The sequence below is a fragment of the Asparagus officinalis genome, chromosome 6 (genome assembly GCF_001876935.1).
Source record: "Asparagus officinalis chromosome 6, Aspof.V1, whole genome shotgun sequence".
NCBI classification, from domain to species: domain Eukaryota; kingdom Viridiplantae; phylum Streptophyta; class Magnoliopsida; order Asparagales; family Asparagaceae; genus Asparagus; species Asparagus officinalis.
In genome coordinates, this window is record NC_033799.1 from 27348571 (window position 1) to 27366464 (window position 17894).

The 17894-nt window shown below is 36.4% G+C and overlaps 2 protein-coding genes across 2 annotated transcripts; one reads left to right on the forward strand and one right to left on the reverse strand.

The window, feature by feature from the left end:
* On the reverse strand, window positions 3099–4027 carry LOC109845535 (glutathione S-transferase T2-like). Its single transcript, XM_020414795.1, has 2 exons — window positions 3866–4027; window positions 3099–3787 (listed from the first exon to the last, which is right to left on the reverse strand). Exons 1-2 carry the CDS (start codon window positions 3968–3970, stop codon window positions 3305–3307), a joined length of 588 nt encoding a protein of 195 aa, XP_020270384.1. The 5' UTR covers window positions 3971–4027; the 3' UTR covers window positions 3099–3304.
* Window positions 13431–17423, forward strand: LOC109845959. Its single transcript, XM_020415187.1, is given in 2 exon segments — window positions 13431–13440; window positions 16631–17423. Coding segments are annotated over 2 exon segments (612 nt in total). The 3' UTR covers window positions 17233–17423.

Genomic DNA, 17894 nt, shown 5'->3' on the forward strand with positions numbered 1-17894 from the left:
AATAGCAATTATCATCTTTAAACTTTTCACGGGTCAGAATCTATAGAAAATTTTACTTACATGGAGAACAGGAGACTCATATCAGTGTAAATCTTGTCTTTTTACAATTTCCTCATGTTGTTGAAGAATATCCCCCAAACGAGACGTCAAGTAAACATATTACATGTGAATGCGAGACGAGACAGTAAAAGATGTTTATAGCCCTGCATAAAAAAATCTACAAGTGAAATCAAGAGTTCCGTTTACTTTGGAAATCAACAAGTCTAATCATTATTTACCGCTATCAAGGCTATCACACACACAAAAACAATTTCCTTCTGGGGATAGAGGCGTTGTCTCCTGCTTTTCAAGATATGAAACCTGCAAAATTTAATCGTTTTTTAAGGCAAGAAAATATAGAAAAATACAGCCAAAAGGATCAACATTGTAGTTCTAGAACATAAACATTACATCATTATTTTATTAGTTGTTTTCAAGTCATTACATCCAGTATTATTATCGACTTTAAAGCTTATACTTGTGAGTGTAGACATAGTGAGTTTAGAGTTTAAAGACACACATAGATATGGCAGGAAGTTATCTTTCCGGAAATCTGGAGAATCTAATACCCCGATGAAAAGAAAAGTCACAATTACACAGAAAATACCAATACTCCAATATTTTTAGTGCACAACACATTTCACTTAAGCAGGAAACATCGCTTAAGAGGGGAAGATGAGGATAAAAAGGATAATGTATAGATAACAACAGAGCCCAAGTATTGTAAGCAGGAAATGTTTTGACAAATTTTGGACAAACAAAACCGAATTGGGTTGGTTTGGTTCAATTTGTTCAGTTGGTATTTAGACCTACTTAATTAAGAAATGGTTATTCTTGCACAACAGAAAGACACAAATCAGGAGATAGGTAAAGAAAGATGTAAACCAAGTGGACACAAAAAAAATGAGGAGAAAAAAGAAGAGAAATTATGAATAATGAGAAGAAGAAAGGTGTGAGTTTTAGATAATTAAGAGATCGGTCAGTTAAGCTTGGTTCGGGTTTAAATTTTTTCAAGGAGCAAATCTATCAAAATTCAATCCATTCAATTAATGTAATCAGTTCAAATCGATTAATGCTCACCCCAATAGAGATAATTTTGATTCTAGAATGACCATAAACATGTAACATAATTGAAATAGCAATGAAAAGACTATATCAGAGGTTCCATACAACACTCACAGTCTTCCAACCATAAAATTAAAGTAGAAGATGAAAATTATTATTTTCACGTTAGACACATACAATGCTGCCTATGTTTTATATAAATAATGTATAAGAGCAAGTGCAGCAAGCTCCCAGTTGGGAGTCCTAGTCAGCATGCTCTCAAGAGCTCTCAAGCTTTTCAAAATAAAAAATTAACAAATTATACCTTGGGAGGCACTCCTTCTTTTATGGAGCTCCAACAAGCTCCTAGTTAGGAGCTCCAATAATATCAAAAAAATCCCTCTTCTATTTTAATATTTCACCCATTACTTTTAATTATATTTAAACCTCTTGTATTTTATTTCTAACCGTTGCACACGGTCTTCGAGACAACCCACGGTCTTCGAGGGAGCGCACACGGTCTTCGAGGTAACCCGCGGCTTTTGAGGGAACGCACACGGTCTTCGAGGCAACCCACGGTCTTCGAGGGAGCGCACACGGTCTTCGAGGTAACCCGCGGCTTTTGAGGGAACACACACGGTCTTCGATGTAACCCGCGGTCTTCGATGTTAGGCACGAGGTTCGAGGTATCGCAAACTTTGACCGTCATCCGACTGATGCCTATAAAATTCGACGGCTTCTCTCCTCAACCCATCATCTCCCAGAATAAAATGTCTAGCTCATCTAGCTCTAGCGATGATGAAATGATGAAGAAGTTCTTTCTTATGGGAGCTGTTGTCGTTGAGGAAGAAGAACAAGAGAAATGTTCAACTTCAGTTCAACACAAACGACGTATCGTGCTCCATCGAAACCGACTGGAAGACCACAATCGGTTATTCCAAGATTATTTTGCTGACGCACCAACCTATGCTCTTTATTATTTTCGTCAAAGGTTCAGAATGAGGCGTTCGTTATTCCTTCGAATCCACAACGCAGTCGTCGAACATGACAAGTACTTCGTCCAAAAGAGGAATGGTGGTGGACAGTTAGGACTATCTAGTCTTCAAAAGATTACTGCAGCTATGCGGATGCTCGCATATGGAGCATCCGCTGACTCCGTTGACGACTACGTTCGGATCGGTAAAAGTACGTCGCTTGAGAGCGTGAAGAGGTTCGTTCGATCGATTATCAACATCTTTGGAGAGGAATACCTTCGTGCACCGACTAATAAAGACGTTGCACGCCTGCTCGAGGAAGGCTCACAACGAGGTTTTCCTGGTATGCTTGGGAGCATCAACTGCATGCACTGGACATGGAAGAACTGTCCAACTGCCTGGCAAGGTATGTATACTGGACATTTTCATGAACCCACAATTATTTTGGAGGCCGTAGCTAGCAAAGATCTTTGGATATGGCATGCCTTCTTTGGACTGCCGGGGTCTCACAATGACCTTAATGTTCTACATCGTTCACCGGTTTTCGCACAACTTGCGGAGGGAAGAGCTTCACCGTGCAACTATACTGTCAATGGCCACGAGTATAATATGGGATACTATCTCGCCGACGGGATTTACCCAGAGTGGTTCACATTAATGAAGACTATTCCAGCACCTCGAGGAAACAAGCATAAGTACTTTGCTCAACAACAAGAAAGCGTAAGAAAAGATGTTGAGCGAGCTTTTGGCGTGTTGCAAGCTCGATTTGCGATTGTTCGTGGACCAGGACGTTTCTGGCAACCTTGTGTGCTGAAAGATATCATGACAGCTTGTATCATAATGCATAACATGATTGTTGAAGATGAACGTGATTGTCAATTGGACAACAACTTCGACTTTAATGATTCGATACCAGTCGTTGAACCTTCTCATGTGCAGACGGTGCCTCTAACTGAGTTCATCCAAAATCATCATCGGATCAGGAACACGCAAACACACAAATCACTAAAAAATGATTTGATCGAGAAGGGGTCCATCGCCGAGGATTAAGTTTCTTTATGTCTAATGTAATTTCAGAAAAGGAGTTCAAGTTGTTGTACTACGCCAATTTCATTTTTAATAAAGTAGTTGTTTTCATTCAATGCCAAAATTTTCAACTTCAAGTACAATCATAAATCTAATATAAGATACTAATTGATAATTAGGAAGAACTAATGAGGATGCGATGCGAGTACAATATATGATAATTAGGAAGAACCCTTGGACATCCACCTCTCCAAAATCTCTGCCTGGCGCATTTCAAAGTATTGACGTTGAACTGAATTGAGTGTTGAGATATCGATCTTCATGATATCGTCATCTTGTTTCTTCTGTTTTAGCTCCATTTTTTCTTTGTTGGTTTGCTTCATCCACGCGAAAGCCTCTCCCATAATGGACTTAGCGGACTCAGATTTCTCCACATTTTGTTTCCTCTTGAGTTTTGCCGCTTTCCTCCCTTCAGGCCTTGCTATAACATCATCCGAGTCAATGTTCAACTCGATGGGGGTCGCTGGCATGGAATTGTTTGGTGAGGAATCAGAGTTCGTGGTTCTTCTCGGCTGTGATCGAATCTTATTGTAATTTTTCATTTGTTGGCTCCACTTTTGGTGATGACGCAACTCAACCCAGCAATGGTCAAACACGAGTGGCTTACCATAAAGGGATTGGTATAATTCTTTTACTTCTGCAGTCTACACAAGAGTTAAATTTAGAATAATCAAACATATAAGTTAAATATTTACATAAAAACATATAAGTTAAATATTTACCTGGTCAATAATTCCCGTACCAGATCTTTGTCTTCCTTCAATCTGAGCAACGCACCCGCAGAACTTGTTGACCGACAGTTGAATCGTTGACCAACGGTGCATCATTTGGTTTGGTGTGCGACTCGTTGGATCGGTGGAGTATTGGATAAAGTAGTCGTTAGCTCTGTGCCAAAACTTATCGCAGCAAGCTCCCAGTTGGGAGTCCTAGTCAGCATGCTCTCAAGAGCTCTCAAGCTTTTTAAAATAAAAAATTAACAAATTATACATTGGGAGGCACTCCTTCTTTTATGGAGCTCCAACAAGCTCCTAGTTAGGAGCTCCAACAATATCAAAAAAAACCCTCTTCTATTTTAATATTTCACCCATTACTTTTAATTATATTTAAACGGTAAAATTTTTATACAACGGTAAAATTTTCAACGGCATGATTTTACAACGGCTCAATTTTTATACATCGGTAAATTTTACAACGAATTGAAATCCCCACCTCGACCTCAACCTCAAACAGTGACACAACTCAGCCGATTAAAATAAACTCAAAACACTCATCTTCTCCCCAAATCCCAACCCCAAATCCCCAAATCCCAACCCCAGTCGGAGGCCTCATCTTCTCCCCCAGTCAGAGGCCTCAAACAACCTCGTCTTCTTCCCAGTCGGAGGCCTCATCTCCGCGAACACCAAGCTCCTGAAATCATCCACCTGTTTCCCCTCCTCTTCCACATCTCCGGCGCCTCATCTTCTACCCAGTCGGAGGCCTCTTCTCCCCAAATCATCTTTGTTTCCCCTCCTCTTCCACATCTCCGGCGCCTCTTCATCTCCCGTTGGATTTTTGGGGGGGGTTGTTAAAATCCGGCAGCTTGGGAGCTCCCAAGCGCTCTACAAATTTGTGGAGCGCTTGGGAGCTCCGAAGCTCTCCACCTCCACGTCATCGCTTGAGAGCAGGTTGGGAGAGCTTCGGAGGCTGTTGGAGGGGGCTAAATCGGAGGAGGTGTCCACGTCGGAGCTGAGAGCAGGCTTGGGAGCTTGCTGCCCATGCTCTAAGTATACTTAAGAGTAAATTTCACAGAACCACAGTGCAATGAAATGTCATGTTGAAAGAAGTTAGTTTAAGGTGTTGTGTTAAATGTGATATGTTTCTCCGAGACCACACCAATTGAATGCTTGTAGACAATTAACATTTTCGTCCATGAAAAATGAAAGATATATAATGATATATTGATCCTTGCCACTCCACTATCTGCCTTACGATGAGAGCATTTGCATTCAAAATTGGCATACAATTTATCTAACAATACAGAACTAAATATAGGAGAATAAAAAAATAGCATTGGCCTTTGCTAAATGAAAACTTCTCTACGCGTAGAGATATAACAACCTAGGTAGCGCGGACATGGACACGGACACGAACATGGGACAGGACAAATTAGTAAAACGTAGGATACAGTGACACATTATATAATACACACACATGATCAAATATTAAACAAAAAATACCAATAACATTTGTATGTTTCTTTCTATTATCTATAACAACTAAGAATCAAGTTAAATCGAACCAAGAATAAGATTTAACAATAAAAAGTTTAGTTTTGACTAAATGGGATAATATGATGGGAGTTTTTCAAATATTAAGTAATGAGTTTCAGTTTACAGGTTAAAAAACAATTGGTTTTGAACCTAATATTACCAGAGAAACTAGTTTAGTGTATAAATAATGGGAAATCGAGGTTTTTTTTGAATCACAAGTGTCCATGGAATGTCCACAGAGAGTTAGTGTCGGGCATGTGTCGGACACGGACACGGCACCCACAATAAAGTGTCCATGTTACCTAGATAACAACACAGTTATATAGCAGCCGACAACAAAGTCTTTATCCGAAACTTTTGGGGTTGAATGCTTGAATCTTATTTTTCCATTCATTTCTGTTAAGAGTTATCTCCTCCGCTTATGCCCGACTCATTTTCATTTCCTTTTGACTATCTTTAGTCCTCATTGCCCTCATCAACTATAATCTTATCAAATTTTCTAACTAGATATTCATTGCACATGACCAAACCATCTCAATTGATCTTCATTCATTTTATACTTAATAGGAGCAACCTTTCACCTCGTGCAAAAGCACTCATTTTCTGTTTTTTCTCTTAGTGTATATCCAAGGTCATTAACATTCTCATCTTTGCTTAGATGCGTTTCTTTGCATGTTGTTTCTTAGTTTCTCAGCATTCTAAACCAACAAACCATATATCATTATTCATCTTAGCGTTGTCCTATATAATATCTTTTTCAGTTATATAAGTTCGTAAAACTTGTAGACCTTAATTCACAGAAAACCTTATGTTTTGTAAATTTCATTTCTTAATTGTCCAACATTTGGTCTATGGAACAGTTTGCCCACCTTCGTAGTTGCTTATCATTTGTCTCTTCTTCATTTGCTCTCGCTTTAGATGTTACTTACCATACATATATCTTTAATCAATTAATACACCTATCACTACCAGATACTAGTTTCTTTTCTAAAACCCAACTACATTGATTCCCTCAGCGCTTTATGATAAGATTTTCCTAGATGGCTTATTTATCATCATTACAACTCAGTCATGTGCATCAGCATCTCCAATCTACAAAACTAAACACTTGTGAAATTTCATTCACAAATAGATTCAAAAGAGAAAGTTGGGGATTAGAAAAAACTACTCACATGCCATTGGAAACACATATGACGAGGCTAATGTACGCAATAGTAAACCAAAATATCTGCCAATCTTCAGGGACTGGGCACCTTGCAGGTTCCGTTGCCTGATCCATTTCATTTCATTTCATCAGAAAGATTGCTATAGATCTAAAATATCAAATAATTTTAACTTAAAAAAGTCAAAACTCCAGATATTTTTATCATTTAACAACAGCGAGGTAACACGCACTTGAATGAATGAAATTATCCTTAAACCCTGAAAACCTCAAGGCCTCGACAAAAATGTAAAACAGAAAATTTACCCTAGAGAAAAATCTATGCCGTGATTTCTTTAAAATGATTAAATATGGGGATTTTGATCGATTTGTTTGGAGAAAGACAAAACCCTAGAGAGATTCCTTGAACCCTAGAAATCTAAATTTTCAAAAAAAAATTGATTTTTAAAAACCCAAAACCTCGGTCTTATTTTCTTGATTAACGACTAGTGAGGTAACAAGAAATTGAATGCGGATTGACCCTTAAACCCTGGAAATCTCAAGATCCCAGAAGAAATGTATAAAAAAAGTGAAATTTAAAAAAACAGACTAAGACTTTTAGAGACATCGCATGTAGATAATAGATTAATAAATAGGAAAAATTAAAATATTGCATGATTTATTTGATTGCATTACCATCGATGGAGGATGAAGACAAAACCCTAGGGCCGAGATCTTTCTCCGCTTATTTTGGGCTTCAAATGGGACAAAATTGGCGCCGTTAAAATGTACCTGCGGTTGTCTGTAAAATGCTAAAAGAGTTGCTCTCGTCTAACGCGGGAAATTATATGGGCCGGGCTTGGGTTAAATTTATTTGTATTGGGCTTAACTTGTTGAGCCTAATAAGACGCAAATATCGTACTTATTTGTATTGGGCTTAACTTCTTGGGACTTACTCTGTTTCTTTATCACACCAAAAAATATAAAAAATAAAAAAGTTCATTACTAGTTTTGAAGCATGTTATATTTATGGATCAAAAAACAATTTGAAGAAAAAGCTTCCGATAGGTGATTACATTTTATGATCATCAAATATTTATAAGTATTTGAATTTTATATTTTTGTGTAAAAACTAAATGTTCTTTATTATAAAAGAAATTACAGATAAGTTCAGCCTACGGGAAGCTACACACTGAGCATCCACCTCTGCTAACGGAACGGACTTTTTTGTAAGACTTAGAACAGTTGTTTTCTTTTTCTTTTTATTTTATGGTCAAAAAAGTAAGAATAGGGTTGCCGTGACTGGGTTTCTTCTATTCAAATGGACACAAAAATCATCTTGCCAATTAACGCTAGCCCTTTCTCAAAATCAAGACCGCATTATTTTTAATTTTCAAAGGGTCCCACTGCTCTGTGTTACACCAAATTGTTTGTTTTGGTTTTTTGGTTTTTTTTCCCTGTTAAAATATAATTCAGATTTGATTAACTAATGTTTAAATTAACAAAAGTTCAACTAGAACGGTCTATTTGGTGCAATTTGTAGAATTTGGAAGATTTTTTTCAAATAACATCTACTAGGGACGTATTTCAAATGATCTAAGTCTTAAGGGACCAGTACGTTAAAAAATTCTGCCAGTAACCATGATAAAAATGATGATAACTACCATATTATATAGAGAAAATTGTGTCTAGGCCCCCCAAAAATAAAGGCGATGTGACCAGGCCCCCCATACTTTTTTTTTGCCAAAGCCCTTATTACATAAAGTAATAATGTTTCAGCCCCTTTTTCATTCCCCAGACAGCACAGAGAGCAACTTAAGTTGAAAACCCAAAATTGCCCTTGCTTTCTTTCTCTCTCTCTCTTCTCTCTTCAACAAAAACAAAACCCTCCATCGATCATTAACGTCCTCGTCTCCTTCATCCCCTCCCCTCCCATTCTCTCCCAAGTCCTTGCCCAGTTCCTCACCTCCAGCCACCATCACGATCCATTCCTCGTCGGACATTTCATCAAACACCTTGCCTTCTCTCTGCCCTCCCCTCGCCTTGCTGCCTCCCTCTTCTCTCTCCTCCCAAACCCCGACGCATTCATCTTCAACACTGTCATCAAGTCCTTCCTCCTTAATTCCCAAGTCCTCTGCTTGCCAAGCTGTTCTCTCACATCGGTCTTGCTCCAAACGAGATGTTGTTGCGTTCCCAGATCGTGAAGCTGGGGTTTGAAGAGGATTTGTATGTTCGGAACTCAGCGATTCATATGTACGCTTGCTTTGGCCATCTGGGCAGCACTTGGAAGTTGTTTGAGGGTTTTGTTGAGGAGGCTGATATTGTTACTTGGAACTCGATGATCGACAGGTGTGTCAAGAATGGGATGGTGGAGGGTGCACGGGAGTTGTTCGACGAAATACGTGACAATGATTTGGTTTCTTGGAACACTATGATAGGGGGCTACGCGAGTGTGGGAATGATGGAGAAGGTGAGGGAGCTGTTTTCTATTATGCCAAAGTGCGATGTCGTTACGTGGAATTCGATGATTGATAAGTATGCGAGGGATGCTAACGTTGCACTTGCTCGTGGGTTTTTCGACTTGATGCCTAAGAAGAGCTTGGTTTCTTGGAAGGTAATTTTAGCTTTGTACGCAAGGGGGAAGGATTATAAGGAGTGCTGCAAGTTGTTTGATTCGATGAGGAGCGACGAACCTCTTGGCGTGTTGCAGCTGGGAGGAGGAGGAGGAGGAAGGGAATGAGTGAGCTTGCAGAAGAAAAGAGGAAGAAGATGTTATTTTTATAATAGGATTGTTTGTACTCTTTACTCTTGTATAGTTTCTCCAGAATTGCTTGTAACGTATCATGTTTCATTGTTCAGTTGATTATATTATGTGTTCTTGTGACTTGATTGTACTTAGATCAAAAATTAATGAAATGTATTGTGTCTATTTAGCGATCAATTTTGGTGTAATTTATTACGATTGTATGTGATATGTTAATTGTGGTTGTCATGTGTGAATATGTACAAGTTCATTCAAATAGAACAATTTGGATGGAAAGAGTATGTTTTGTACATATCTAAGTGTGAATATGTACAAGTTCATTCAAATAGAACAATTTGGATGGAAAGAGTATGTTTTGTACATATCTAATTTCTAGATTAGAGACTTCATTCAAATAGAACAATTTGGATGGAAAGAGTATGTTTTGTACATATCTAATTTCTAGATTAGAGACTTACTAAGGTTGTAATTTGCCTTATATGCAAGTATGTTTGAGGGTACTGGTTATGAAATCTCAAATACAAAGGAAAAATATTACAAGTGATTTGCTATTGTGATCCTAAACATGCTTAAAATCACAATGCTGGAGGATCAACAATTTGGTGTGTACTCAGTCATGTGTGAGAAATTGATTCATGACATAAGAAGTATGAAGCTTGTTGGCTTTAACCTGAACATGTTAGCTTTCACGTGAGAATGTTAACTTTCATCTGCATATATTAAATTTCAGGTGTATATGTTAACGTTCACGTGAACATGTTAACTATCAGCTATATATGTTAACTTTCATCTGCATATGTTAACTTTCTTATGAACATGTTAACTTTCAGCATAGTATGTTAACTTTCACTATTACATGTCAGCCTTCTTTATTACATGATAACATGCAACTGAATATGTTAACTTATCAAATGTACATGCTAAATATTAGTTTTTCCTGTTATAGAATACTGCTGAAACTCAAATAAAGATTACAACAAAACATTCTGTCAATTTTGCTAACTTCTCAAACTAATCATCAACTGTGCTCAAGTCCCACCTCACTTCACACACACAAACTGAGACACAAAGATCACAATAGTATGAACCAAGCCAACAATAAGAGAGACACAAAACAGTAAAAGCTATAAATATACATGTTTAGCTGAAAGTTAACATATTATTATGAAAGTTAACATGTAACAGTAAAAGTCAACATATTATGACGAAAGTTAACATGTTTACCTGAAAGTTAACATGTTACAAGGAGAGTTAACATATAATGGTGAAAGTTGACATAATTTACGAGGAGAGCTAACATATAATGCAGTGTATGATATGAATAAGCTCTACTTAATGCTGGTGGATGTCATCTTCATATTAGCAGACCAACCAAACTAAAATTATACTACAAGTCATAGTAAAGATCAACTTGTAGTTAACTTGCATATGTGTTCAATGTCAGTGTTTCTAAAGTAGTTCACAAACTGTATGTTCAATGATAAGACCATAAATCAACATCAATTGCCATAGCTGGGGAATGAAACATGAACAATCCATGGACCCAATATCTGAATGGCAAGTAAGGCACAAGAAAAATGATAAAGCACCAAAAATTCATACGGGATATCCACATTAAACATCTCCAATCCAGTTTCTCCATTCACAAGTCCAAAATTGTAACACCCCGCCCCGGAATCCCGGAGTCGGTACGCTATTAGATCTGATGGACTGGCCTCACAAACCACCAAGATGCATCTTTTTTTCGAAAACCCAACTCTTAGAAACTCTAAAGTTAAGCATGCTTGGCCTGGAGAAATTCTAGGATGGGTGACCCCCTGAGAAGTTTTCCAGGGAGCATGTGAGTGAGGAGGGCACCACAAAAATATAACAAGTATATAAAACACATCCCCCTTTGAAGCTAGTACATACATAAAGTGCTTAAGCTACAGGGCTGAACAACAAATCCTACCCAGTATAAAATCCCATACTAAATGCTGTCAGCATCAATTTCATTGCATCAAGCCGCTTATATTTAAAAACCAACAATCATTCAAATTCACAATGCTAATTACAAATATCCCAAGGAATGAGCAACAAAGCTTTTAACATACTACACCAACGATTTTCGACATATAAACAGTATATTGACAATCACCCCCAATGAAGTTTGTACACACTCACTACACACTTACTTGCACTTTGGTGATGAGGGCCTCATGGGCCAGCTCGGCGCTGGTGATGACGATGAGACTATGGGAGCCCATGCAGAGGTTGAATATTGGGCCGTAGAGGGCGCGGAGGTCACGTATGTAGTCATTTAAGTAAACATGTAGCTTTTCATTTGAACATGTTAAATTTTCCAAAAATCCATTAAAGTTTTTGAAATTTACCACGATGAGAGTGCGGGAGTCCAAAACCCATCTGCTCTCATCTACAATTGCAACATTCACTCAGAAACAATTCAGTTCCAGCAACTCTAAGCAGATAGTAATTAGGCCCAACACTGAGACGAAAACACATACCATAAGAACAATATCACTATTTGAAAAATGGTTCTTTCGACATTTGATTTAACAATGTAATGTAATTTGTTTCAGTAGTCTTTTTCCACCAAGCAAATGACTTCAAAATGCAACCGGCATGCCTTTTCCACGGCAATCACAGAAAAAGCTAGCACAACCCTCAGAAGGAAACGAAGCCAAAGAAGCAACACAACCCTTCTTGAGCTCATTAAACCTATTAAGATCAAAACTGCAGGCCTTCATGAGCTTTTCCACGGCTCCATTACAACCCATGAGAGCTCCCAAGAGGTAAGCCTCATCAATCCAATTGTTTGTATTAATATAAATCTGAGACCATACCATAGCTCCCTTTTAACGCCGGTCTCTGCGAATTTATCTATTGTTGCTTTCTGCTCTTCAAGCTCTCGAAGCTCCTCCTTTTGGCATCGATTCTTCTGCTGGGGAATTGATAGAGGATTATGCTGGGGGATTGATAGAGGGATTACGCTCTCAACGATTTTAGCTACCTGTGACATCAGAAGGAAAAGAAAAAAAGGCTTTGGCTACTTGGTTTTCGAGAAGATGACTGAGCTTTAATGGACTGAAAACTAGGGTTTTGAAGTTGGGTTCTCAAGATGGCTGAGCGTTGAGCCTGAGAAGAGAGAAGAGAGAAGAGAGATAAAGGAGGATAGTTTTGGGTTTTTGAAAAAAAAATTCTCTTTATGCTGTCTTGGAACTTTAAACAGGGGCTGGAAATAAGTATTTTATGTAATAAGGGCTTTTGACACAAAAAAAAAAGTATGGGGGCCTGTTCATAACGCCTTTATTTTTTTGGGCCTAGATACAATTTTCCCTATTATATAAATCAATAAATTCATACAATTTTTCTTTTTTTTAGATAAATACAATAAACACACGTCATGTTTCCGTTAAATTCCAGCTCCGGATTCTCGAGAACATGCCGTTTTCGGACATCAAAAGGTCCAAATGCAGCTGAGGCCCCACCACTTTCTCAAAAATTGATAGCAGCGCATCTACCTGTCCACAAGCCCACAACCGACACCAAATTCCGCGACAAAGACTTTATTATTACGATGATAAATCACGACTTCGGTTTTAAACAGGATATATATATATATATATATATATATAATATAATATATATATATATATATATATATATATATATAATATATATATATATAGAGAGAGAGAGAGAGAGAGAGCGAGAGGAATATGAGTATGCTTGGTACCAAGCATAAAATTTGTGCTTACTAGTGAGGTGACATATTATCCTCCACTCATTCAAATGAGGGGACCACATTCACGATGAGTTGAATGTGGTCACCTCAGTTGAATGAGTGGATGGGAATGAGACACCTCACTACCAAGCAGCAAAATTTATGCTTGGTACCAAGCATACCGCATTTTTTTCATATATATAGATATATAATATTATATATTATATATATATATAATAATATATATATATAAGAGAGAGAGAGAGAGAGAGAGAGAGAGAAAGAGAGAGAAAATAATGGAGGTGAGCTGGCAGCTCACCTCCCCGTGAGCTGCAAGTGTATGACATATGTGAGACCCCCTACTAGTCACACTCGGTGTGGGGCTCACATGTCATACACTTGCAGGCTCATGGGGAAAGGTAAGCTGCCAGCTCACCTCCATTATATCATATTATATATATGAGATTAATGGGTATCCTTTGTCATAGGGAGATTTCCTCCTATGACGCCTCTAAAATCACATGATTGAGCGACATTATGGATGATCCGCTCCGTTGAACTTGCTCTACATATTCTAAAACCACCAACACACGAAGTTTGGTGTGAACCCGTCGTCGTTGACCCTTCATCCACTCGTTATCAATTTTAACGGTTTTTGAATGAATAGAACTTTTCACATGGCTCGATGGAGGGTCACACGACGCGGATTCACCCCAACTTGGTGTGTTGGGGTTTTAGAATATGTAGATCAAGTTCAACGAGCGGATCATCCATAAGTCGCTCAATCATGTGATTTTAGAGGCGTCAAGGGGAAATCCCCTCCTATGACATGATATATATATATATCATATTATATATATATATATATATATATATATATATATTATATAATATATAACTATATATATATAGTTATATATAGCGAAGCAATATTGAAATATATATCAAGGCGAAGCAGCAAATTATTGATAATATATAAATTAGGCTAAACATAAAAAAGTTCCATTTAGAGGGGATTAGTCAAGTTGAGTTCAGAACATACTAGAACTAGAATAATGTGTGAGATGAAATCTTATGATGTTATCAATTAGATTTAGAATTATAATAACATTTTTACAGTATTAGTCAAAGTGAACTATAATAAAATAGAAACTGAGATGATGGTAAAAAATCATTCTACTTTAATTTTTCATTTCTCCATTAACAATGAGAATTCTAGCCTCTTAAATTATTCCATGTTTATGCTTAGAACTAGTTGGTACAAAACTAGAACTCTTCTATTTCTTTTTCTGCATATATTTTATTTTCTTTATCTTCTCTTCCTCCGATGGATATATTATATCAGAAAATCTCTCAGACATTATTAACGAAAAATTTTATGTGGGTAGGAAAATTTATACAAGTGGATATTTTCACCTGTGAAATTATTTGGTCATGCTCTTTCGGGTTTTTGTTAAAATTTTAAGTAAAAGTTTTAAGTTAAGAATTTTTTTGATAAGCCCCTTAAAATCCCTTAAGGCGAGTTTTCTGATTTTTTTGAAAACTATGGAGGGTTATGTGACAGACGTTCACAGTTAAGGTGGTTTTCTCATACATAACCTATAAATTACAGTAAACTCTCTAATAAATAATCTATTTTTCAAGAAAATCACATGATCTGATGAGTCAGCATAAAACATAGTTTTAGTTTTGTATTATAGTTTTGCTTTTCAAATATCCTAATTTATGTATGCACTTGGAAGACACATGAAAAGAGATCTCTCAAATGCTGATACCTGAATTTTTTTAGGTAAACGTCGTTTGGACAATATTTTCATAAAAACCCTAGAAGCTTGAGACGCACCAAAGATAAACAGATGAAAAAGCCATTAGTTTCCAGAACTGAAATCTAGAAAAGAAAAAGGGGGAAAATATTAATTCTGGAATAAACTTTGGGATAAGTAGGACAATTTTTGGGACATTATTTTATGGTGTTATTCATTGTGACAATGAGACTTGGATTTTACTTTAAGGTGTTATTCATTGGGATAATGAGATTAGAACAATTACCCACATTTTGTCCAGAATTATCTCACTTCTAAACAAACTTTTGTCCCAACCTCTAAAAATTACCTCATTCTTAACTTTGGGACAATCATGAGGAAAATGGGATAATTTTGAAGCACTAATTTATTAAATATCTAATATATGTATTATAATATATAATATATCTTAATTATATTATATTATAAGATTCTACTCTAACCTAAGATAATAAAATATTATATAATACTATCTAATATTATATTATTATATATCATTGTTACATATTGGTTAATAATATTTCATATATTATAATATTAGTATTATATTATTATAATATTACTTTATATTATTTAGTATATGTTTTATTAGTTAGGATAAAAATATTATTGTAATATTTTTATAATATAAAATATGGTATTATAATTTAGTGCTTATATATTTAATATAACAATATATTAATTATATTATAATATAATTTATTATATAATAGTTTACTATTTTCTATTATACTTTATTATATTAATTAATAGTCTTAAATATATTGTCAATATTGTGGTAGTTATAATATTAAATAATATTTTATTACTACAATAAAAATTATAATAATCTACTACATATTAAAGTATGATAATATATATATAATTAATATAATTATTATATTATTTAATAATGTTTTTAATTAATAAGATTGAACATATTAATAGTATATTATGGTTATTATACCATTATGATTTTAATAAGGAGCCATGTCATGCAATTATTATATTTAAATTATAGTAATTATCATAAAATAAAATAAAATATTTATAGTTTTTAGGTAATATATATAATATTATAAATAATACTATATTGAATTAAACAAAATATTATAATATTTAATAAATATTTTATTAAATATATTGTTTGTATATTATATCAATTATTATATAATATATCATATTATTATAATATATTATATTATATTATAGTATAAAGTAAAATAATATATTATATTATAATATCATATCAAATAATATATTAAACTAATTAGTTGAATTAATTTAGACTTAACTGATAGATAAATATTGTACTTTAATAAGGTGTCACAACATCAATTATCCCACATTAAGTATCAAATCAAAGCTTTAATTGTCCCATTATCCTAAAGAAAAATTCTTTAATGACCCAAAATATGGGACCAATAGGGGGGACAAATGAGGTGTCCCCCTCCTATTGGATAATGAATTGGTCATCATTAATGATGGCCAACTCATTATCCAATAGGAGGGGGACACCTCACTTGTTCCCTTTATTGGTCCCATATTTTGGGTCCCTGTAGCAAAGCTCTATCCTAAAATATCTCAAAGAGATAAAATTATTCCATTAGAATAATTATCTCACCTAACACCAACTTGTCCCAGCCAATAAATCCCCCAACAGTTTAGTACTAACAGGCAGGACTTTTTCGAACTTACTAGGTGATGGACTATTAAGTGTTCACCAGTTATGCAAATTACCCCCCTCAAATCCCAATCAATTACCACATATAAACACCCTCCGAAAACCGACGATAAAGATTCCTTTCTCGCCTCACTTCTCTTCAAGCTAAATCCTCTCTCTCTCTCTCTCTCACTCGCTATCTCGCCGGAGATTCTGCTACCACCGGAAATATCCTCTGCTTGACTCTCGCCCTCATCGGCCTCATCTTTCTCGACGCCATCGCTGGCGACGTCTTCTACGTCCTCTACCACCCTACTCACCCCACCTTCACCGTCTCTTGGATAAACCTCGCTATTGTATCTCGTCGTCACCGCTCAAAACCGTAACAGAAAAATCTCCTTCCTCTATGATCCTATCTCGATCGCCGTTTCCTCCGATGGCGTCGCCTTCGGCGGCGGATCTTTCCCAGCGTTCGTCCACGGGGCGAAGAACACCACGGTGATGATGGCCGTGGTGTCGAGCAAAAGATAAGAGCTTGGATTCGTCGGCGGCGGCGGAAGAGCAAGCTGCCGTTGGCGATCGATCTTGAAACTAGGGTCGGGGTTAAGATCGGAGGGTGGAAGACGAAGAGGATCGGGATCGAGGTGAGCTGCCGTGGATTTGGCGTCGCCGTTCCCAAGAAAAAGGCGGGAAAGTTAGCTCCGTTGAAAGCCGATGACAGCTGTAAGGTGAAGTTAAGCATCAAGATCTGGAAGTGGACGGTCTAAATTCGTAAATTTACGTTTGAGTTATTTTTATTTTATTTTTTTTCCTGTTCTTTTTTGTCGGTATTTTTTTGACTTGTATTTGAATGTGAGAGTGTGCTATACTTCTTTTTTCTTTTCTTGTTTTAAAGTTTTAAAATATGTTTTTTGAGGTTAATGAATAGGGAAAGTCCTAGACTGTTGTGGGCCTCGAATTCTACGGTGACGGTGTGGGGGGGTCAAATTGCCAATAAAAATTGATTTGTTTTGTTGACAAATGGGGGTGCTTTGGGATTAGTTATTTGTTGGTGGTTGATTGGGATTTCTAAGATGGAATTATTAAATAAATGGGATGCACATGCTGATGAGACACCTGCGATTCTTGTGACTTTGGTTTTTTTCCTTTCTTTCTTTTTTTTTAATTTAATGTGAGTTCATGAGAGTCATTACAACAATGCTATTTGGCAGGCATGGTATCGCGTACGGGCATCGCCTGTCCTATGTGGATCTTGACGTGCGCATCCTACGTCGATCCAACCAAGTCAGGAAATTAATTTTGATCTTATTTTTGTGAAAAAACACCAGTGACCCATTCCTCCGCTCTATTCTCTCTCCTCACTTTAAATTAATTTCTCATCTACACCGGTGACCCATTCCTCTGGCCTATTCTCTTCCTCACTTCAAAT

Bases quoted from the DNA above. Each gene is read 5' to 3' on its own strand.
- LOC109845535 (XM_020414795.1), bottom strand. From the start codon at position 3,970: ATGATGCACCGTTGGTCAACGATTCAACTGTCGGTCAACAAGTTCTGC. The intron at 3,788-3,865 runs GTAAATATTTAA...ACTCTTGTGTAG, and splicing joins GTACGGGAATTATTGACCAG to ACTGCAGAAGTAAAAGAATT.